This window comes from Hibiscus syriacus, unplaced genomic scaffold, assembly GCF_006381635.1.
Source record: "Hibiscus syriacus cultivar Baekdansim isolate YM2019G1 unplaced genomic scaffold, ASM638163v2 tig00112044_pilon, whole genome shotgun sequence".
Taxonomy (NCBI): domain Eukaryota; kingdom Viridiplantae; phylum Streptophyta; class Magnoliopsida; order Malvales; family Malvaceae; genus Hibiscus; species Hibiscus syriacus.
Window position 1 is genome coordinate 65776 of NW_024063242.1, and position 20551 is coordinate 86326.

Genomic DNA, 20551 nt, shown 5'->3' on the forward strand with positions numbered 1-20551 from the left:
AGGGTTTAGATTTTAGTTTTCAAATAAAAAATTAATAATAAATTACTGGCAAGAGAAGGGGGTTAGAAATTATTAAGTATATGTCCTTTTGGGTCCCTTTATTACCAAATATTAAAATTGTTTAAATCCAAAATTCCAAATTAAGGAAAACCTATACTTCTATATATGAAAATGAACACATACATTGCATGTGAAATCTAAAAACCCCACACACAAAGCAAAAAAAAAAAAATCATTAATATATTAGGAAATACATCTAAAGCATTTGACAGCTATGTTAAGGGTGTATATACATGCATTTGATGTATATGGCAATGACAGGCAGGCTGAGTAACAGAAACAGCAAGCCATTCATGGAGGAAATGAAAACAATGTGAAACTGTAAAATCTGAATCATACTATAAAAGTAGCTGTAACAAGGAGAACTGTGACTTCAAAAAACAAGAAAACCAGTTCATGTAGGTGTTTCTGTCTCTTTTGCAAACAAAATAGTCCCTTTTTTCTTTTCCTGAGGGTGTTTTGACCTACAAAGAACAAAGAAAACAACCTGTGCTGACCTTCAAGACATTCTTCAGGTTCACAGAATGAAATGTGAACTCAGTTTTGAAGAACCTAATGCTGTGATGTGAGTTTTTCCGATCCCGTCGGTTTGCGGCTTTTGCTGACTTCTACAGGCCACATTGACCGCCGAGGAGGAGAGAAAAACAAACTATGATTATTCTATATTCTTGGACTTTTACTGTTTTTGCTTCATATTGTTTCCTACCACTGTGAAAAATAAAACCTGTAAAACCCTATGCATCAAAACTGTTTCCCTAGCTATCTGATTTTTTCGGGTGCCGTCTAACATAAACAAGCAGCCCGGCTTTCTTGTTTTCCGTTTCTTTCGCTTGTCCAACACCTTCATCTGTAATCTTTGGTTTCGTTTCTTGGTCATCCTCCACAAGCTCTTTTCCTTTGGATCTTTTCGAATCCACATTTAGTGCGTCTTCCCGAGCTCTTTCAATCATCGTCTCCATTTCTTTCACCTGATCTTCAGTGAATACCTGGAGAAGTTCTAAAGGAGTAGCAGCAGGATCAAGCTCGAGACGGCCCTCACAAGACTTTTGACCTTCTTGACCTGTGAGCAAATAAGAAGGGACCTGGTGAGAGAAACGAAACAGCTCTTCTCTTGGGATCACCCAGGGTTTACTTGGTTTCGAATGCTTGCGAAACACTGTCTTGAAACCCGGCACCTTAACAAGCGGAGAAATAGCTACACCATTTTGCTCATTGTAATCTTCGAGCACCTCAACCATGTCATAGTTGTGTATCACTTCGCTCGGTGTAAGTGAATTCCAATCGGAGGACCAGTTCCTGTAGAGAGCCCAAACATCACCCTTCCGGGGATATATTTGAATCACTCCTTTTCGGCCTTTCGACCACTTCACCTTGTGTGAGAAAGAATTCAGAGACCTGTTAACTCCGTACTTGCCTATCCAGAACTCCCCACTAGTTTTGAAGAAGCCGGAACCGATCCAGTTTAGTGGACCCAATTCTGCATTGCTTTTAGAATTGAGCCAACTCATTCGCATCTTGAATGGCTTTAATGATATCACACTATGAATCATAGCATAATAACGAGGCATCCCATCATCATCATCATAAGCAGCCCAAACCTGGTTCTCACCAAACGACTTTTCCATGCGATCCTGGTCGAAATCATGAAAATCTGGATCAGGAACACTCATTGACACGGGTTCAGGTCCCCTTGTAGCAGGATCAACATCGGAATCAGCAACGGAAGACATTTTGGTCTGCATGCTAGACTTGATATCAACAAACTCCGTGGATTTTTTAGCACCGGGTTTCTTACTTGGAGCATCTTTTCTGTTTCCTTCATTCTGCTCCTCCAACTCTTCATCTGAAACCTTAGGTTTATTGGAAGCATTTGGTAAAGCCGGGGTCCATGAATTTGTGTTCTTGCAGATTTCTCTCCTAGCCATCTCCATCAGCATATTCCGAATTCCCAGACGTGGAGGCTCCTTTATGCTATTACTAGAGATTCCAGAAGCATCCGTCCTTCGTATATTGGAACCATTCTTTTGAATAGAAGAAAGACTAGCCCCTTCATTTCCCATTGCTATTGGATTTTCTATCTCTGTTGTGCCAGTGTGCCTCTTCTTAGACCTGGGTTTTTTTGCTGCAGTACGGGAAACAGAACCCGAAGACCTGGTACCTAAACCAGCATGTGTTTTATGAGAAGGAACTCTAATCTGCAGGCTTTCCCCCGTCCTGGTACCTGCCTTTGATTCCTTGTGCCTTCTCTTTAATGTTTTACTGGCTGAATGAGTAGCACCAGCAGCTCGAGTGGCAAAAGAAGATGGTGGTGCCACATTTATGTTACTTGCTGATCCAGCAAATGCACCTGCCTGAGAAAATTTTTTGGATGCGCCCAAGCCAGAAAATCTGCCCCGTCCTGAATTTTGAACCTGGTGGAACTTTTGTTGCTGCATGAAGTTCGACAAGGGAGTGTACTTACTATTGCCATTTATAGATGGGGTCGATGTCTCAGCAGCAAAAAAGGGTGTCCGGCACTTCCAACAAGTAAGATTCATGTTGACATAGACTCTCGAGTACTCGAAATTCATCTTACAGGCATAGCAAGTTGTCCAAAACGTATCGCTTCTTGCTGAGTGAGGAGGAGCAGGATTGGAATAAGTAGCACCGTTTTGATCAACAGTTTTGAATTATTAACATTGAAGAAGTCATGGAAACCATTAGAGCTGGTCGCTTCTGTTGATGGTTTCCCATGAAAAACATCTGAATAACTGCCCCTTAAGTTCCGTTTCTCGTCATATGCAGTTCTCCTTTCTTTATCAGATAACACAGTCCAAGCTTGAGATAGAATTTTGAAAGCCCCGTCTGCACCTACAGATTTGTTTTTGTCCGGATGAAGAATAAGAGCCAGCTTCCTATAATGTTTTCGAATTGTTTCCTCATCGGCATCCGGTTGAACACCAAGCACCCTGTACCAGTCAACTTCTCCATTGATCTTTTCATCGGTGGATATGTACACGTCAAGAGCTGCAAGCAACTGGGGAAGACCATCGAGCTCAGGGAACAAATTTTTAGCCATCAGAGCAAATCTTCTTGCCTCCACAGCATCCATCTCAGCAAGTTTTTTCTCAGCAAGCTCTTTAGCTCTAATGGCACCATCTTTGTTACAGTCCATATCACTTTATGCAAGTAACTCTCGGATTGGCTCCAACTGCTTGTTATTTCCCTCTTCAGTTAATTATCTGAATTTTTCCACCAATACAACATCAGTAAAGATTTGAACATTTAAAAATAATTGAAATGTTTAATAAGAAATTCAAAATTTCCCCATGTATTATTAAACAGAAATTAATCGTGAAAGACAGCTAGTGGTCATTGAATCCAATATGAGGAACCTCAGTCAGCTAAAAAGAAAAATAATGACATGAAGTTTTTCGGTTTTCAATCAAGTAATAAGTACAAACAAAGGAACAATAACGAATGCAGAAGGTCATTCCTATCAAACTACAAAAGCTTGAGCATTACTGACTCAAAAGCGATGCATAGAATGAGATCAAAATTTTGTTCCGACACGAGTAATGAATAAATAAATAAAAGAAGCAATATTGAGATTAATCGATTACCAAATATTCCAAAAACTCTTTATTTGGGAACCAATTAACTAATTAAAGAAATATGTGCAGGACAGCCATTCATTTACCATGCAATGAAATTGATTGTGAAACTTCCAACAGAAGCATACAAAATATTTTGATACAAACAAGGGGCAAAAAAATGTCTTTACCGATAATTTATTACCTGAAAAAGAAAACAGCACGGGAGGTCATTTATTTCAAAACTCGATGAACTAGTGTACCGATCTTTCAGAAATTATCAAAATAGATTTGGAAACAGCAAGCTATGCAGCTGAAATAACAAACAATGTGCGGCAAGGTCATGCATTAAAAAGTAAAGGAAGGATCTATAGTACCGAACATTCAAAATAACCAAAACAAGTATGGAGTCAACAAACTGCATAATGGAAATATCGAATAAAGCACCGGGAAGGTCACACATTAATCTTGAAAACGAATAAAGCAAGGGAAGGTCATGCATCAAAATCTAAAGGAACTAGAGTACCGAACTTTTAAGATAACAACCGAACTATACTGAACATTCAAAATAACCTAAACAGGATGGAGCCCACAAACTACATAACAGAGATGATGAATAAAGCACCGGGAAGGTCACACATTAATCTTGAAAATGAATAAAGCGCGGGAAGTTCATGCATCAAAAGCTAAAGGAACTAGAGTACTGAACTATAGTACCGAACATTCAAAATAACCAAAACAGGTATGGAGCCAACAAACTGCATAAAACAAATAACGAATAAAGCACAGGGAAGGTCACGCATTAATCTTGAAAACGAATAAAGTGCGGGAAAGTCATGCATTAAAACGAACAGGGGGGAAATGCGAGGGATGTCAATCATTTTAAATCATAACGAACTTGAGTACCGAACTTTCAAAATTATCGATGCCAAAATAAAACATTGGAGAGAATGTGATCAAAAATGCCATATGGTTAACAAGAACATTGAACCTGTCAATTTGTAAACTCAAATGGCTATTGCAAATTCCTTATTTTCATTTGCCTCCAAAGTTTTCTTCAGGAAACAACAAGTATCATAGTTCAGTAAAACAAAAACTGAATTCTCAGTTTTTACTTTTCAAGCTTCAAACACCAAATCAGAACTCCCTTAAACCAAAAATCCACATTGAAAGAGTAAACACAATTCATAGCAAACAAACAAAAAATCAAAAAACAAAGAATCCAGTTCAATATTAACTTGAATTCTGTCAAAAATAAAGAAACCGACAATTCAACAGAGTATTCGAGATTGCAGTAAAATCCATTCATTAGTTACACATTTTACATTCAAAATGTACCTTTCTTTCAGTAGCTGTTTTTCAGATTAAAACCCTAAAGCTCTTTCTCACAGGTTTTGCATCAATGCCTGGAAAAAAAATCCAAAAGAATTACATGCAAAGTAAAACAATCAGAGTATACTAAAAATGCAAGGAAAATTAAAAGAAAGGGAAGGGAAATACCCGCTTACACATTTCAATCTCAGACAAGGCAATGAAGAATTCCCAGTTCAATTTTCATTTTTACGGATTTTTCAAACTGAAAGGTTAAATAAATACAATCCCCAAAACCTGAACTTTGAGAATTCTGACTATAATAATATAATACTACTGTTTATTATTTAATGGTTATATGAAAAAAAGTTGAATTTTCTATTTATTTATATAATGCCTAAATCCAACCTATGCTTACTCATTATACCCTAATCATGGTTAAGTTTTAACTCAAAGATTGATTTTCATATAACTAATGCGTTTGAACATCGCAAAATAATTGTAGGAAAAGCGAACGAGTGTTAGTAAAAGTGGTTGAGATTCAAGAATTTAAGTTTGTAAGGTCAAATTCAAATCTTACTACGTCACTCTTAGCGGATAATCTGTAAATTCTTATGTAAATTCTAATTGAGTCTTAGGTATGCCGTGACTCTAGATTGAAATAGTCACCCTTGATCTAAAATTTTATGTACCAAAAAGAAAAAAGAAAATAATTGTAGGAAAATTAATTACTAGATAATAATTATATTACTTTATAATCGTAATAAACTATATACGAGTATTAGATTTGGTTCTTATTTGTTCCCTAATAATTTTAGAGTATAATTGGATGCATCAACTACACTTGATTTAGTCATCGATTATAACGATAAATCGAATAAATTATAACGAATATTCGAATGTATTAAAATTAGATAATTATAATCAATTACATCCAAGTCTAATTACTTGGTAACTTTTCAAATGCAGGTATTAATGAAACTAAAAAAATTAGATTTGAATTTGTTGCCAGAAATGGCTTAAATTTTCCTAATATGTACCATAATTGCCGAGAATGGAAGGTCCAGATGAGAATGAGAAATTGTTATACAGATTCATCCCCTTGTATAATTGGACAACTTAACTTTGGTAATGGAAAGGTTTATATGGCAATTAATCACGTCCTCTTCAAAAGGTTTTACTAGATATCCTAATATAGAAGGTCGTGTGGCACACGCTCCCCTTGCTGGTTACATAAAAATGTATGTTGTCCGAATTTTTATTTAGATATGTAATGAAATCACAAGTGAAGAGCTCCCCCGGTTCTGTTGAAATGAAGTCGTGGCATTTTTACACGGTCGGCGGTTACGAGTCGACCTGCGTTTCTTTGTCTCGGTGAAAGACTTTCCGGTCGTTTATGTGGCACAGTGAATCACTTTTTTCCCTTTATTATGGTGGTGGTTTGCCTTTTGGCATGTGCTTCTTCCCGTGCTCGGTTTCAAATCACACTTGGTGCTTTATCACAGACTAGAGTAAAAAACCACTTCCGTAAGCCATTCGGCCGAAAATGTCATAAAAAGTATAACATTTTAAGTTTCAATAGAAAAAATTATAATATTTTTTGTCACATAAATTATAATATTTTTGTCATGTGATTATAAGGTAGTATGCGTTTAGAATTTTTGATCATTGACAAGGTTTACACGCCCATGAACCAGTGACAAATCTAGAAATAAAAAAATGGGGTCCAAAATTATAATATTCTATTTTAAAAAAATAGGTATGCAAAATTCCTTATTTTTTTTATATTTCCATTAACAAATTAAACTAAATATATTTTAAATTTTCCCCAAAATAATGGGTGTGTAAGTGCTCCTTTAGGGAGCCACATGGATCCACCACTACCATGGACACAACTACTTAAACCCAAAACTTCTAAGAATAACAACAATTTGTTTAACTACCAAAACCACTTAATGATTCATGTATATATGGACATATTTTCAAATATACGTAGGTAAGAGATATAATCTTTCGTTAGTATGCTCTCGCTACTCGTCAAGCGTAGAAGAATTATTCATTTATTTAACATACAATATGAATATTTTTTTAGTAAGAAAAATTCTACAAAGCTCGGTGAGTATTGATGAGAATTACTAACGACGAGCACCATTAATTTAATTTATAAAAGATTAAAATTTTAAAGGGCTTAACGTATAATTATAAATTAGTTGAAAATTTAAAGATAAATTATTTAAAATAAAAGGTAAAATATATCAATGACCACCTAACTATTGTCCCTTTTTATTTTGACCATCATTTTTGAAATTTTATCAGTCAGGTCACTCAACTATTTAAATGCATTTAATTAAACAACTTGTCGTTAATATTTAACGGAAAAACTAATGTGGCAGTTAAAATATTTGATATTATTACACATTTGGTCAATGTTACTTATATATTCTATTAATTTGGTCCTAATTTTAATAAATTAAAATAAACTTAGCCCTCAAATTAATTGGTGTCAAAGTAGTCTTTATTCATCTTATTCTTTCAATTTGTAATAAACTTAGCCCTCAAATTAATTTTGTCCATGTTATTTATTTGACGAATCGTACAAATCATGTGTATTTATATGTTATAGTCCTAGAAAATTATAGCGTAAACTATGTATCTAGTTATTTAATTATTTTTATAGTTCCATTTTGATCACTCAATTATTTTTTTTTTCAAAATCATCATTAAATTATATATTTGTTTTGTTTTGTTCACACACCATTAAAAAATTATCGATGATACCGACATATCACCATAAGTTAATGTCATGTCATCAGTAACAAAACACTTATATTATAAATAAGTACCTAAAGTATACTATTTTTTCATCCAAGTACCTAAAGTATTTTTTATCTAAATAAATACCTAAACTTATTATTTTGGTCAAAATAGGTACCTAAAGCATTCATCTATGTTCTAAAAAAGTTGACATGTGATATTAATTAATAATAATTTATGTACTTAGATGAATTTTTTGAATACTTTAGGTACATATTTTGACCGAAAAATACTTTAGGTAACTATTTTGACCAAAAATATAAATTTAGATACTTATTTTGACAAAAAATACTTTAGGTACTTAATTGAAAAATGTGATATACTTGTATAAAAAAAATGCGGTATACTTTAAATACTTATTTGTGATATAAACCTTAACAAAAAAATTGTCAGGTTAGCATTTATGTTTATTTTTAACAATAGGTGATCAAAACGGAATGAAAACACAAGTTTAATGATTATTTTGAAAATAAAATAGTTAAGTGACTAAAAAATAATATAAATAAGAGTAAACTACATAAATGACCATATAACTATGGGTCGAGTTGTGAAATGACCACCATTTTCAAATTTATGTCAATATGATCATTGAACTATTTAAATGGTTTCAATATAGCCACCTACCATTAACACTTAATGGAAGTTTCTACATGCCAGTTAACAAAATTGATATAATTAGGGCACGAGTCCTTGTAAAGTTACGTATTCACAACGCTAAAACCCTACTTTGTTCTTCTATTTTGGTCACTACTTGTGTATGATTTTTTGTTTTGGATTTTCATTTAATGCAATTTGATTCTGATTCTGTTTTTAATTTGTCTAATGCCTTAATCGAGCATAAACTTTAAAATTTTTTATCTTATTCATGTATTAAATTTGTAGATTAAATCCCCTATATTTTAGAATTAATCAATTTGATCACCAAGATTAACTTTAATTCTTAATTTTTAATTAGGTCCTAATTTCAATTTAATAAATTTATTTATCCAATCAAATTGTAAAACATGTCACAATCTTATGATTATATTTTGAATATTAATTATAATATATAATATATATTTTTCATCATTAACTATAATATAATATATATTATAATTTGAATATTAATTTTTTGATGATTTCATATATATAATCATTAAACAATAAATATAAAAACAATAAATTTAGCTTAAAATTATTAAAATCTTAAATCAATTATAAATAAACTATTAGATTTTTTTTAGTGATTTAAGTGTTGACATATTTTCAATTGGCTTAGATGTAAATTCTCATTTATCCGTTTTTATTTTTTTATCATTAACTATAATATATATATATATAATATTATAATTGATTCCTAAATATTATATTTAGCTTATTGGTTAAGACTTGCTTGATTACTAATTAACTTTGAGTTCAAATCCAATTAAGTTATTTTAATTTTTTTGGCCTAAACTTGAACAAGTTATATAACATATGTATTATCTTAATAATAAGCATGAGAATTAACTCAGTGATTAAGGTATGCACAAGCTACCATTGGGACATAAGTTAGATTCCTTTGGGTGTTAAAACTCATCTTTATTTATTTTCACTTTAATTCAAAAGGTGACATGTGTCATTTTTTGATTGGAGAAATAAATTTATTAAATTTCTTAAATTAATTTGAAATTAAGACCTAATTAAAAATTAAGAATTAAAGTTAATATTGGTTATCAAATTGATTAATTCTAAAATTTGAGGGATTTAATCTATAAATTTACTGCATGGCTAGAATAAAAGATTTTAAAGTTAATGTTCAAATTAATTCATTAGACAAATTAAAATCATAATCATGATTAAAATCATTAAATGAAATTCCAAGGAAACAAATCATACACAAGTAGCAATCAAAATGGAAGAAAAAAATAGGGTTCTATTACCACGAATACGTAACTTTACAAGGACCCATGCCCTAATTATACCAATTTTGTTAATTGTCATGCAAACACTTTCATTAAATGTTAACGATAATATGCTATATTAAAACTATTTAAATAGTTCAGTGGTCATATTGACGTAAGTTTAAAAATAGTGGTCAGTTTGCGATCCAACCCATAGTTAAGTAGTTATTTATGTAGTTTACCCTGAATAATTAGACGACTAAATATGTAGTTTACTCAAAGTTCAAAATTTCTGGCTGTCCAAACACACCCTTCGGCCATAGCTGATTGGCAGTTTTCCTGGGCTTTGATTGAAATCCACAAAATGAATCTGATTTGGGGTTTGGGCTTTTTTAACTATCTCGTTTCTCTTGTCGAAGCACCGAATCCTCTCTCTCTCTCTCTGAGCTCTTAATCGTTTACCATAAGCAATGGCGACACCTATGACAGCTCGCTTCTCCAGAAAAGCCGCGGCCTCGGCATTCTCTGGCTTCCGTAACGTCATCGCCTCCCGTAGTTTTGTCACGGAGGCGGCCAAAACGATCTCGCCATCGTCGGATCGAGTGAAATGGGACTACAGGGGCCAAAGAAACATAATCCCTCTCGGCCAGTGGGTCCCTAAGGTAGCTGTCGACGCTTACGTTGCCCCCAACGTTGTCTTGGCCGGTCAAGTAACAGTCAACGACGGAGCCTCCGTGTGGAATGGATGCGTCCTACGTGGCGATCTCAACAAGATCACCGTTGGGTTCTGCTCCAACGTCCAGGAACGCTGCGTCATTCACGCAGCTTGGTCCTCGCCGACTGGTAATCAGTTATTTTCACTTTTTAATTTTTGGATTTTCTGAAACATTTTTGTAAATGAAATTTTAGGGTTTTGGAGTTTCTTGGGTTGTTTATAATCAAATTTTAGCTCGACTTCGATTTGGCTTTGGTGTTACTTTACATTGGAACGAGCTGCGGTAGTTAAGGTTTTAACTAGTCGATATTTGTACATCATGTTATAATATCTTCAATAAAGCTGAAAAATAAGAAAATTTGGAAGGCAGAATATAAGTGTTATGGCTGCTAGAATTTAGGATTCAGGTTACTAGGAGCTCTTGGTGTTTGTACATTGTAAACTGAATTGTTTTACTGAATGAAACACCTAGGTTTTGTAGTTCTTTTATGAGTCTTAATGTAGGATGGAGAGTATTTTGTATTTTGGTTTCATTGTGATCTTTACAGCAATCAGTAACCTCAGTTTCCTTTAGATTAATCGTCTGAGGTCTACTTGTTGGTCCATTAGATTATAGCTTGAAGGATTACTAATTATTTTGGCATTTAATGCTTTGCATTGTTGAAATACTCATAACTGAAAGACCAAGTATAACATGAAAAGAAAGGGTAAAAAATTGTTCCAGAGAGAGAAGGGAAGTGAATTGCAACTATAATCACTCTTAAGTTATAAACAGGGGCGACACCAGGATTTTTTTCTTTTGTGTGTGTGTGTTTGGGGGGGGGGGGCAAACCTAAATTATAAATTTTGAAAGGTTAAAATGTAGTTTCATCATTGTTTTAGGTTAAAATCATATAATTTTTTTAATACGACTAAACTGAAATCTATCAATTTTGGGGTGTCCAAAATGCAATTTTATCATTTCTTTAGCTTTAAAACCTAAGGGACTAAATTGGGATTGTTTAATCATGGTTCTTGTTCCATGTCCTCCATGGTGCTGTGTGAGGCTTATGGTTGCAGCTGTGGGTTTAGCTGTTTAGTAGCTTAGGACCACCTAAGGTTAATCCTGTTTCGATGAATGGAAGTACATCCTTCACTTTTGATTCAACTTGTGGATCCCCTGGCCCTGTGACTCTGTGAGACAATAGGGAGTTCTTAAATATTTGATTATGAATCTGTCTGAAAACAGAGTCACATATGGAATAATGTCCTCCATGAGTGCTCCCTGAACAGAAGAAATGCAGTTTTCAGGTTCCCAACAATGGTGTAATGGCTTTCCATAAATGTACAGAAACTAATCACATTTAAAGGGATACTACTAGTAGAGCTATTTCCTCTATTGGCACAGATACTTTTGGATATTTTGCTTGGATGTGTTAGTTATATGGTAGGGCATAAGTACAAAAAATAGGTAAAATTATTTTAAAGAACTGGATAAATGTTTGCAAGCCAGTCTTTTATTAAGAACCTGTCTCTATAATACACTTAAAGATTTCTAGTCCTTTTCTCCGTCTTTTTCTTTTAATAATTTCAGGGATCTGATATTTGCAGTTTATTTTATGATGTTAAATGTCTTTCAGAAAATGCACTTACTGTCAAGAATTGGTTGTATTGAATCTTCTTTGTTTATCGTTTACTCCTCTTTTGCTAACTTTGTATAGCCGCCCTTAAAACCCACAAGTCCACTTAATATCATGTCTGCCTCATTCATGTAACTGGAGATTGATTCGGTGTTTATGCAATGCAGTCAGAATGAATCAGATAAACAAATATTTGAATAGAGCTTTATTTTGTCCACGTGCTGCCTGGCATCATCATGAGAATACTATTTTGACATGTTGACTATGATTAATTAATCTGAAACCTTGTTGGCTTGTTGTGTATTACAGGACTTCCAGCTGAGACATCAATTGAGAGGTTTGTGACAATTGGTGCATACAGTCTCTTGAGATCATGCATGATCGAACCAGAGTGCATTATCGGACAACATTCAATTCTTATGGAAGGTTCCTTGGTGGAGACACACTCGATCCTTGAAGCAGGTTCTGTAGTTCCACCAGGTAGGAGAATCCCAACTGGTGAGCTTTGGGCAGGGAATCCAGCTAGGTTTGTTCGGGCCTTGACCCACGAAGAAACCTTAGAAATCCCTAAACTTGCAGTAGCAATCAATGATCTAAGCAAAGAACATTTCTCAGAGTTCCTTCCATATTCAACAGTATACTTAGAAGTTGAGAAGTTAAAGAAGTCCCTAGGAATAACCATTTGATTTTCATTCTCATTTTCTTCCGTAATATCGGCTTCCCGGGGTTTTCCTTGCCAGGAAAGAAGCAGCCGAAGAACACCTAGAAGGATCTTTTCTGTTGTTTACGCATGCATTTCATCATGCTGGCTGTTGGTAAAAATAAAAGAACACTTTAGTTGCGTGTTTTCCATAATAATATCTTTTGTATGCTGACCACTTTATTTGTTTAGTGTATTTTGTCCTTTGTGACGGCATCTATAAAATTCCTGGTACCTTTCACATTATTAATGCCCATAAAATTGGATTCAGTGATTGATTGATGAGGATGTATGTTTTAACTTATGTAAATACCCATTCCCCCTATTTGTTTTATCGTTTTATTGTTATTACTATTTTTACCCTCCAAGTTGTGCGTGTGCGTCAATTCAAGGGTGTTTTCGACAGAAAAAGCATATTTCTTTTTAGATTTTTGGGTGTTTTTGTTACTTGGACTATTTAAGTATTTTGATAGTCAAGTTGTCAATAATACACAAATATGGGTTGATTTTTGTGCTCATATATTTGTTAAAGTTTCGTTTATGCGTGGAGTGGGATAAGGTTAAAGAAGTTCCCCCCCCCCTCCCCCCAAAACAAAATTATTGCAAACAGTAAGCATCCATATACGGCTACTCTATCACTCTTATTTTTACATGCTGGGATGGGATAAGCACAGGTCCATTCATTATATTAGGAGACTTTCTTCCCCCCTCAGGTTAATATGAATTACTATTTAATAATAAAAACAACATTTTATTATTTATAAATTCAGAGCCAACTTGGTTTAGGTTCATTTTCATATGGGAACTTCGAAAGAAACTAACATAAATTAAATATACATATTTTTTTCTTGTATCTTCTTTCAAAAAGTAAAATAAAATATTAGAACCTAATTGTTCCTTTTCATAGCCATATAATTATGTGCACTTAATCTAATTTTAAATATACACGACTTGTTCTTCACGTGTTGTAGGAATTAAAACCAGTAAATACCATAATTAATATGCATTTCTTAATTTCATTGGTTTGTTGGATATTGCTTTGTCAAACTTATTATTTTCTTTTCCAGATGTCATTATCTTAAATTATTTTCATCATTACTTTCACCACCTAAAATCTTCTCAACAACTCCTTTAGATTGCATTGGACCAAATATTCAACTTCCTTTCAAAACTTACCCTCAATTATATTTAGATCAATATGATATAAAATTTATATATTTTATTAACCATATATGATTTTTTTAATAGTTTAAGACGTGATCATAAAATAGTATTTGTTCATAATTTTTTAACCACTTGATAACGCACGTACAATCTGTAGATGTAATTGCTCGAATTTAAAACATCTAGAAGAAAAAAACAATATTCCTTTGATCATTAAGATCATTTGATGGCTTCAATTGTATATAATATTTTAATAATCAATTAAATTATTATATTTAATTTTTAATAATATAATATGTTAGTTGATCAATACTACACCAACAATTTAACAGTTTAAAGCGATATATTAACATAGATATCAATTTAATTTTCTAAAATTCAAAATAAACAAAATAATTCAGATATTAAGTTAAAAAAAAATCGGCAACTATGAATTCCAATTCATATAATAAACTAATATAAAAATATTATTATATTTTCGCACTTGATGCATAGTGAAAAAGCAAATAATGGGCACACCATTTTCCACTTCCGTATAGGCCGTCTGCTAAATTCGATGTTTGCCGAAAAACTGGAATATGAACAGCTCTTGAGTATCGTAGTCTCTTGTTTTAGTTGCCTATCCTCTTCTTCCAATAATTGCTCTTAACTTTATAATGCAAATTCGATAAAACAATTGTTTCGAACTCATCAAATGATCTCAGTGACTAAATATTATTTTTTTTCTAGGGATTTTAGATTCGAGTTGTTTCGTCTGCAAGATGTGTACACATTATCAATAAATAAGAAAAATTATAATCAAATATCATCTTGTAATCATCAGACTATTTAAAAACAAAAAAGAAATCATGAATCAACTCACTTAAATGGTCAAAGGAATCGTTGTTGTTCTTAGAGGTAATGGATTCGAGCACTAACAACTGTAGCAGGATGATAAAGCGTTCATTGTCAAATGATTGAGAGTATTTAGAACATATATTACATTGTAATCACATTGGCTTAATCAAAAAGAAAAAAGAAAAACAATCACTTATCTCATTCTCCAAAGATAGTACCATATATTTGTCTAAGATTAATATATTTCTCTTATAAACGTCATGGAAAGGAGAAAGACGTATCATTAAAAATAGGATAAAGTATAGTAATGGTCACTGAACTTTTTTAAAGCTTTCATTTATGTCCCCCAACATTTAGTCCGTTTGCAATACAGTCCCCCAACATATAGTCCGTTTGCAATATGGTTACTAAACTTTTCAGGCGTTTGCATTTAGGTCTCCAACTTTTAAAACTTGCAACACAAACCTCAATTTCATTCTAAACCTCAAATTCCTTTTCAATCTTGAATTTCCTTTTTCGCTTCTCTCTTCTCATTTCCACGTAACTTTTTAGTCGGGGATGCATGGAAAATTCTAATCTAACTTTGAATTATGTGGAGGAGTTGACTTGAATAAGGGTCCATTGAGAGAAGACCCGACCAAGGGACTATCGGGACCATCAACGATTCAAGGTGTAATGTTAGATACAGGTCATCTCAAGTGAAGCATAGATGTTCGATGAAATGCTTGTGAGAAAAAAATGAGGTTAGAAATGCAGAGTTGACAAATACTACTAAGATGAACTAAGTATCATTATTAAAAGCCACTAATAAAGCTGAAATTATTTTGTATAAATGGTATATAATAATTTCTTCATTTAATTCTTGTGGTTAAAGATTTTCCAGCAGATGATCAAATATAATGAAATCCCAAACAGTGCATTCACCTCTTAGTCTCTTTCACTCACATGCACTCTCGTTTGGTTTTTGTTCTTCAATTTTCCGCCATGTAAAATTGTAAACCCAAGCAGTGCTATGTCTTTCAGCTTTTTATTTATAAAGAAAAAATGGAGGAAAAATTGCTGGAATGCAACACCGATTGCGTTTATTTCTTAGCCTTTCCCCTCACTTGCAAGAAGGTATTTATTTTCTCTTTTGAGCTATCAAGAAGTAAGCTTTTCCTCTTTCACACTTTCCCATTTTCAACTCACATTGTGTGTTTTTTGTTGAAATTTTTATGGTTCTGGAACTGCATATCAATGATCTAGATATTAAGTGTTAGTTTTGAACCAAAACCATCTAATTTTCTTTCTTTCTTCTTAATCAAAACTTTTAGTACTCCTTATGAAAGATATTCAGTCTATCAGAATAGAAGTGAAATATGGTCCTAGGTTTTTTTTTTATCTTTTTGTTTGGTTTTTCTTTAAATTATCGACATAATGAAATCGCCAGGCTCAATCCGAGAGACTATTGGTACTAGTTTACTGGAATTTTATTGATCCGACTTGTGGTTTTTGGCCTCCTGTGAGTTGGTATTCTTTTTAATAAGTTCATGTTGATTATGAGACTGATATATCGTAAACGAATTGGATTTTTTTACATGTTTTGGAAATTTTACAGTTGAATTGTATTGAATTATATCTTTAGAAGACAATTATGCATGCACGCAACTCGAAAGGCATCATGACAGGGTAGAATATTTGGAGCAGCTATTTAACCCTGTCATGATGCCTTTCGAGTTGCGAAAGAAACTGAGAGGTGAATGTGTTGTTTGGTATTTCATTATATTTGATCATCTGTTGGAAAATCTTTAACCACAAGGATTAAACGAAGAAATTATTATATGCCATTTATACAAAATAATTCCATCTTTGTTGGTGACTTTCAACAATGATACTTAGTTCATCTTAGTAGTATTTGTCAACTCTGCATTTCTAACCCCATTTTTTTCTCACAAGCATTTCGTCAAACATCTATGCTTCACCTGAGATGACCTGTATCTAACATTACATCTTGAATCGTTAATCGTCCCGATAGTCCCTTTGTCGGTTATTCTCTCAATGGACCCTTATTCAAGTCAACACATCCACATAATTCAAAGTTAGATTAGAATTTCCCATGCATTCCCGACTGAAAAGTTACGCTGGAAATGATAATAGAGAAGCGAAAAATGAAATTCAAGATTAAAAATGAATTTGGGGTTTAGAATGAAATTAAGGACTGTGTTGCAAGTTTTAAAAGTTGTGGGACCTAAATGCAAGCGCTTGAAATGTTAAGTGACCATATTGTAAACGTACTAACGACAGTATAACGGTGTCAAACGGCCGGTTAAGTGGGGGACCATATTGCAAACAAACTAAATGTTGGGGGACTGTATTACAAATGTACTAAATGTTGGGGACTGCACTGCAAGTTTTAAAAGTTTAGGGACCTAAATGAAAGTTTTAGAAAAGTTCAGTGACCATTATTATACTTTACCCTTAAAAATAATATATTTCTTGAATTTTATCATTTTTAATTTAGAGTATTGATGGATGGTTTTAAGATTATTGGGGTTATGATTCTAATGGTTGGGTAAGAGTATTTACAATTGGAGTCTTGTCCAGTTATAACCTATAGAGAATATCTACAACATAAATCTTGTTAATTGAATCATGGCCTTCAGAGAGACTCCACAACATGAGTCATTCACGACACAAAAGCTCTTCATCACTTAGCTCGTATTAATGTTTCAGATAAATAATCTTTATAACACATATTTTCAAGACTTGAGTTTAGTGCTAATTTATGCTAAAAGGGTATTTTACGATTAAAAAAAACAAAAGCATGCTACAATGGAAAATAAAAACATCTATAACAAAATAAGAATATGTTTTCAACAAAACAAAATAAAAATCTCATATCCATCAAATAGATATGCGAAATAAAACTTAGAAAAATAAGAAAGAGAAAATGAGAAAAAGAAAAGTAGAGATGAAGAGGTATAAAGAGATAAAAAGAATATACAACTAGATTTTATTAATAGTGAAAGGAATTAAAATTTCAAATGCATGAAAATATAGAAAGAAATTTAGAGACGATAGTCGCCAAAATACTCCTACAAAAGAAACAATTAAGACCTAATGAGAATGACGACTAACATCAAAACCCAATAACTTTCATAAAAATTTCTCGTCTCTGTAAAATGAGACGCTTGACGACGTCTTAAAAGAGTGAAGAGTGAACCAAATAATTTGGCAGGTTGTTTCGCTACACAATCTGATTACACCGACAAACAACCTTTTACCAAAAAATGATATGACTAATCAGAAAATAACTGTCGTGATGATTTTTGTGCGAGAACCAAAACGACCGCAAAGATATGCGAAAAACGTACCAAAAATCATGAGAATCGTGCCACAAGAGCTGAGAAAATCATATCACGAGGACAAAGAATCTTATTCAAAATTAAAAAGACTCAACCAAAAAATGATAAAAGACATAATATATTAAAAAAAACTAATAGTCACTGGCGGTTGACAACTAACATCAAGATTAGTACCGCCGTAGGCTAAAAAATCAAAGAAAAAGAAGAAAGCCTACAAAAATATTGAAAGAAAACTAAGTTGAAAGAAAAGAGATGCGTCGGTTAGGGTTTTAAAAAATAGAAAATTTTGTTTATAATCAATATATCATGTATATATTTTCATGTTAATATAGCATTTATATTTGTTTAGGTGGAGATGGATAATGTTATTGGATCAACAGAAAAACTATATTATTAAATAATATAAATTAAGAGAGGTTTTTGGGTACTTAATTATGTGTAATGTCATCAACCACTAAACCAAATAATGGAAAGCCTAATCCGATAAATTTAATATAAACAGTGAGTTTTCTGAATCCAGCAAAGATCTTGACATCTCAACCACTCTAATGTCATATATATATATATATATATATATATATATATATATCACACCTTCTTCCATCTTATTTTCCACTTTCTCCTTCGCTGCATCTTTCCTCAGGTTTTATTACTATTGCTATTGCAATCATGGATGGTGTTCATCGGCAAACACGATAACAGGAAGAAAAAACAATACGAAAATCCGACAAGGAGAGGGACAGAGTAGGTGGCAATTTTATGTTTTGATGTGTCTGTCTGGTTCGAGAAATAGCTTTTGTTGAACCGGTAAGCATATGATATCTGTAAACTGGGGATGTTGGAATGGCTCAATCAAGTCAAATCTCCTGAAGCTTTTTTGGGTCATTTAATTTGATTGAGCCGTGCCAATATCACCTTTACTCTTACATACATACATAAATACATATCTCTATATATATGTATATGACAGTTTCAGTTTCAGCTTGATTTCCTGGATGGTTCTTTAACCTTTCTGCTTCTCGCTGTTTCAAGTGCAACTGTGTAAAGTATGAGTTATAAATATGCAGGCATACATACATATACATATTTGTGTGTGTGTGCGTGTATGTGTATACCTATTTATATATGTGTGTGGACAGTTTCATTTTGGGATGTAGGGTGAGGCTGATATTCTACAAGATGAAACCCTATTCTTTCTTGTTAGTTCAAAGTAGAGTTTGAGTTCTCAACAAAATAACCTAATTTTCTTGAAATATATCTTCTCAGAATCTTTCAACAGCTCCCTTGCATGTATATATATAAAAAAAACTAACTGACCCTATTTCCATATGTAATGGGACGAGGGAAGGTAGGATAGTAGGCTGTACCCAACGCCAGGTTAGAGCAGCATCCGTGGAAGACCTCCGGCAGTCATAATTATGAATTGCCCACCGTGAGACTCGATCCCACGACAATAAGGTTAAGAGCATTGCGCTCTACCAACTGAGTTGTATGGGCAATTCTTGCATGTATATATAACATTCCCGGAAAATTCACAAGGAAAAAAATTATGTTCAGCACAAAATCTTCTCAACTTAATTGATATCAGTGGTATTTGACTTGAACTTCAAATTTAGATAAACTAGTGCATATATATAGGCAAAATTATTCGAATGAATCATCGAAGGAGAATATTATTCATTTTACTATTAACATCGTTCATTTGTATTTTTATATTAATTATTGATATAAAGAGAACAAGGATATTATTTATATTCTTCATTTTTTTTAATATGTTCATATCCAATATTTATATCTAATATATACATATATTCGTGTTTTGAATACGATAATATAATTCTTTGATATATATGAAAATTTTTAGAGGAAATTGAAATATAGTATCCAACATCCGCTCTCCAATTTTGAGTAATATACAAGGACGGACGTAAGATTTTACGTTATGGGGATTAACTTGAACTTATAAAATTATAGAGAACTTAAAATTATAAAATTTCAGGGGGCGAAAATATATTTTCCATAGAAAATGCATAGAAAAAACCTCAAATATAAGATAATTTTAAAATTCCAGGGGCTGGCTGCCCCTACACTCTCACCCTCGGTCCATCCCTGACTATAGAATCATACATGAGTTTATTAGTGACCTGAACTGGTGGCTAGCCATAACAAGCAGGTAATGCAAATTTATCTAAGTTACTTTTTTTTTTAGAAAAAATCACCGTTTAACTTTAAAGATAAATTTTTATTTTTTAATCTATATATATATATATATATATATTTAAATTTGATCTCAAAATTGTAAAAAGAAATTGACGGTTTTAATAGATAATGTTAAAATGGAGGGGGAGGGTAAAGAAGGTTGAAGGGAAGAGGGGGGAATAGACTAATCTTTCATATTATTGGACTGCCATAGATTGAGGTCCAATTTAACAAATTAACTAATTTTTGAACCGAGTTAATGGCCCAAACCCACAAATCAGCAGTCAATATTCTCCACTGGCGCCAACTCAGAGAGAGAATGAAAGCTTGACCCTTTTCTTAAAATTTGCCCCC

General features: G+C 32.9%; 2 protein-coding genes across 2 annotated transcripts; one reads left to right on the forward strand and one right to left on the reverse strand.

The window, feature by feature from the left end:
* Positions 1-434: 434 nt before the first annotated feature.
* Positions 435-3270, reverse strand: LOC120174248. The gene is made up of 2 exons (XM_039181164.1): positions 2636-3270; positions 435-2576 (listed from the first exon to the last, which is right to left on the reverse strand). Exons 1-2 carry the CDS (start codon positions 3212-3214, stop codon positions 816-818), a joined length of 2340 nt encoding a protein of 779 aa, XP_039037095.1. The 5' UTR covers positions 3215-3270; the 3' UTR covers positions 435-815.
* Positions 3271-10009: 6739 nt separating this feature from the next.
* LOC120174234 (gamma carbonic anhydrase-like 1, mitochondrial) lies at positions 10010-12775 on the forward strand. Its single transcript, XM_039181154.1, has 2 exons — positions 10010-10462; positions 12263-12775. The coding sequence occupies exons 1-2, from the start codon at positions 10090-10092 to the stop codon at positions 12637-12639; spliced, it is 750 nt and encodes a 249-aa protein (XP_039037085.1). The 5' UTR covers positions 10010-10089; the 3' UTR covers positions 12640-12775.
* The last annotated feature ends 7776 nt before the right edge of the window (positions 12776-20551 follow it).

Bases quoted from the DNA above. Each gene is read 5' to 3' on its own strand.
- LOC120174234 (XM_039181154.1), top strand. From the start codon at position 10,090: ATGGCGACACCTATGACAGCTCGCTTCTCCAGAAAAGCCGCGGCCTCG. The intron at 10,463-12,262 runs GTAATCAGTTAT...TGTGTATTACAG, and splicing joins AGCTTGGTCCTCGCCGACTG to GACTTCCAGCTGAGACATCA.
- LOC120174248 (XM_039181164.1), bottom strand. From the start codon at position 3,214: ATGGACTGTAACAAAGATGGTGCCATTAGAGCTAAAGAGCTTGCTGAG. The intron at 2,577-2,635 runs GTAAGATGAATT...ACTTGTTGGAAG, and splicing joins TTGGACAACTTGCTATGCCT to TGCCGGACACCCTTTTTTGC.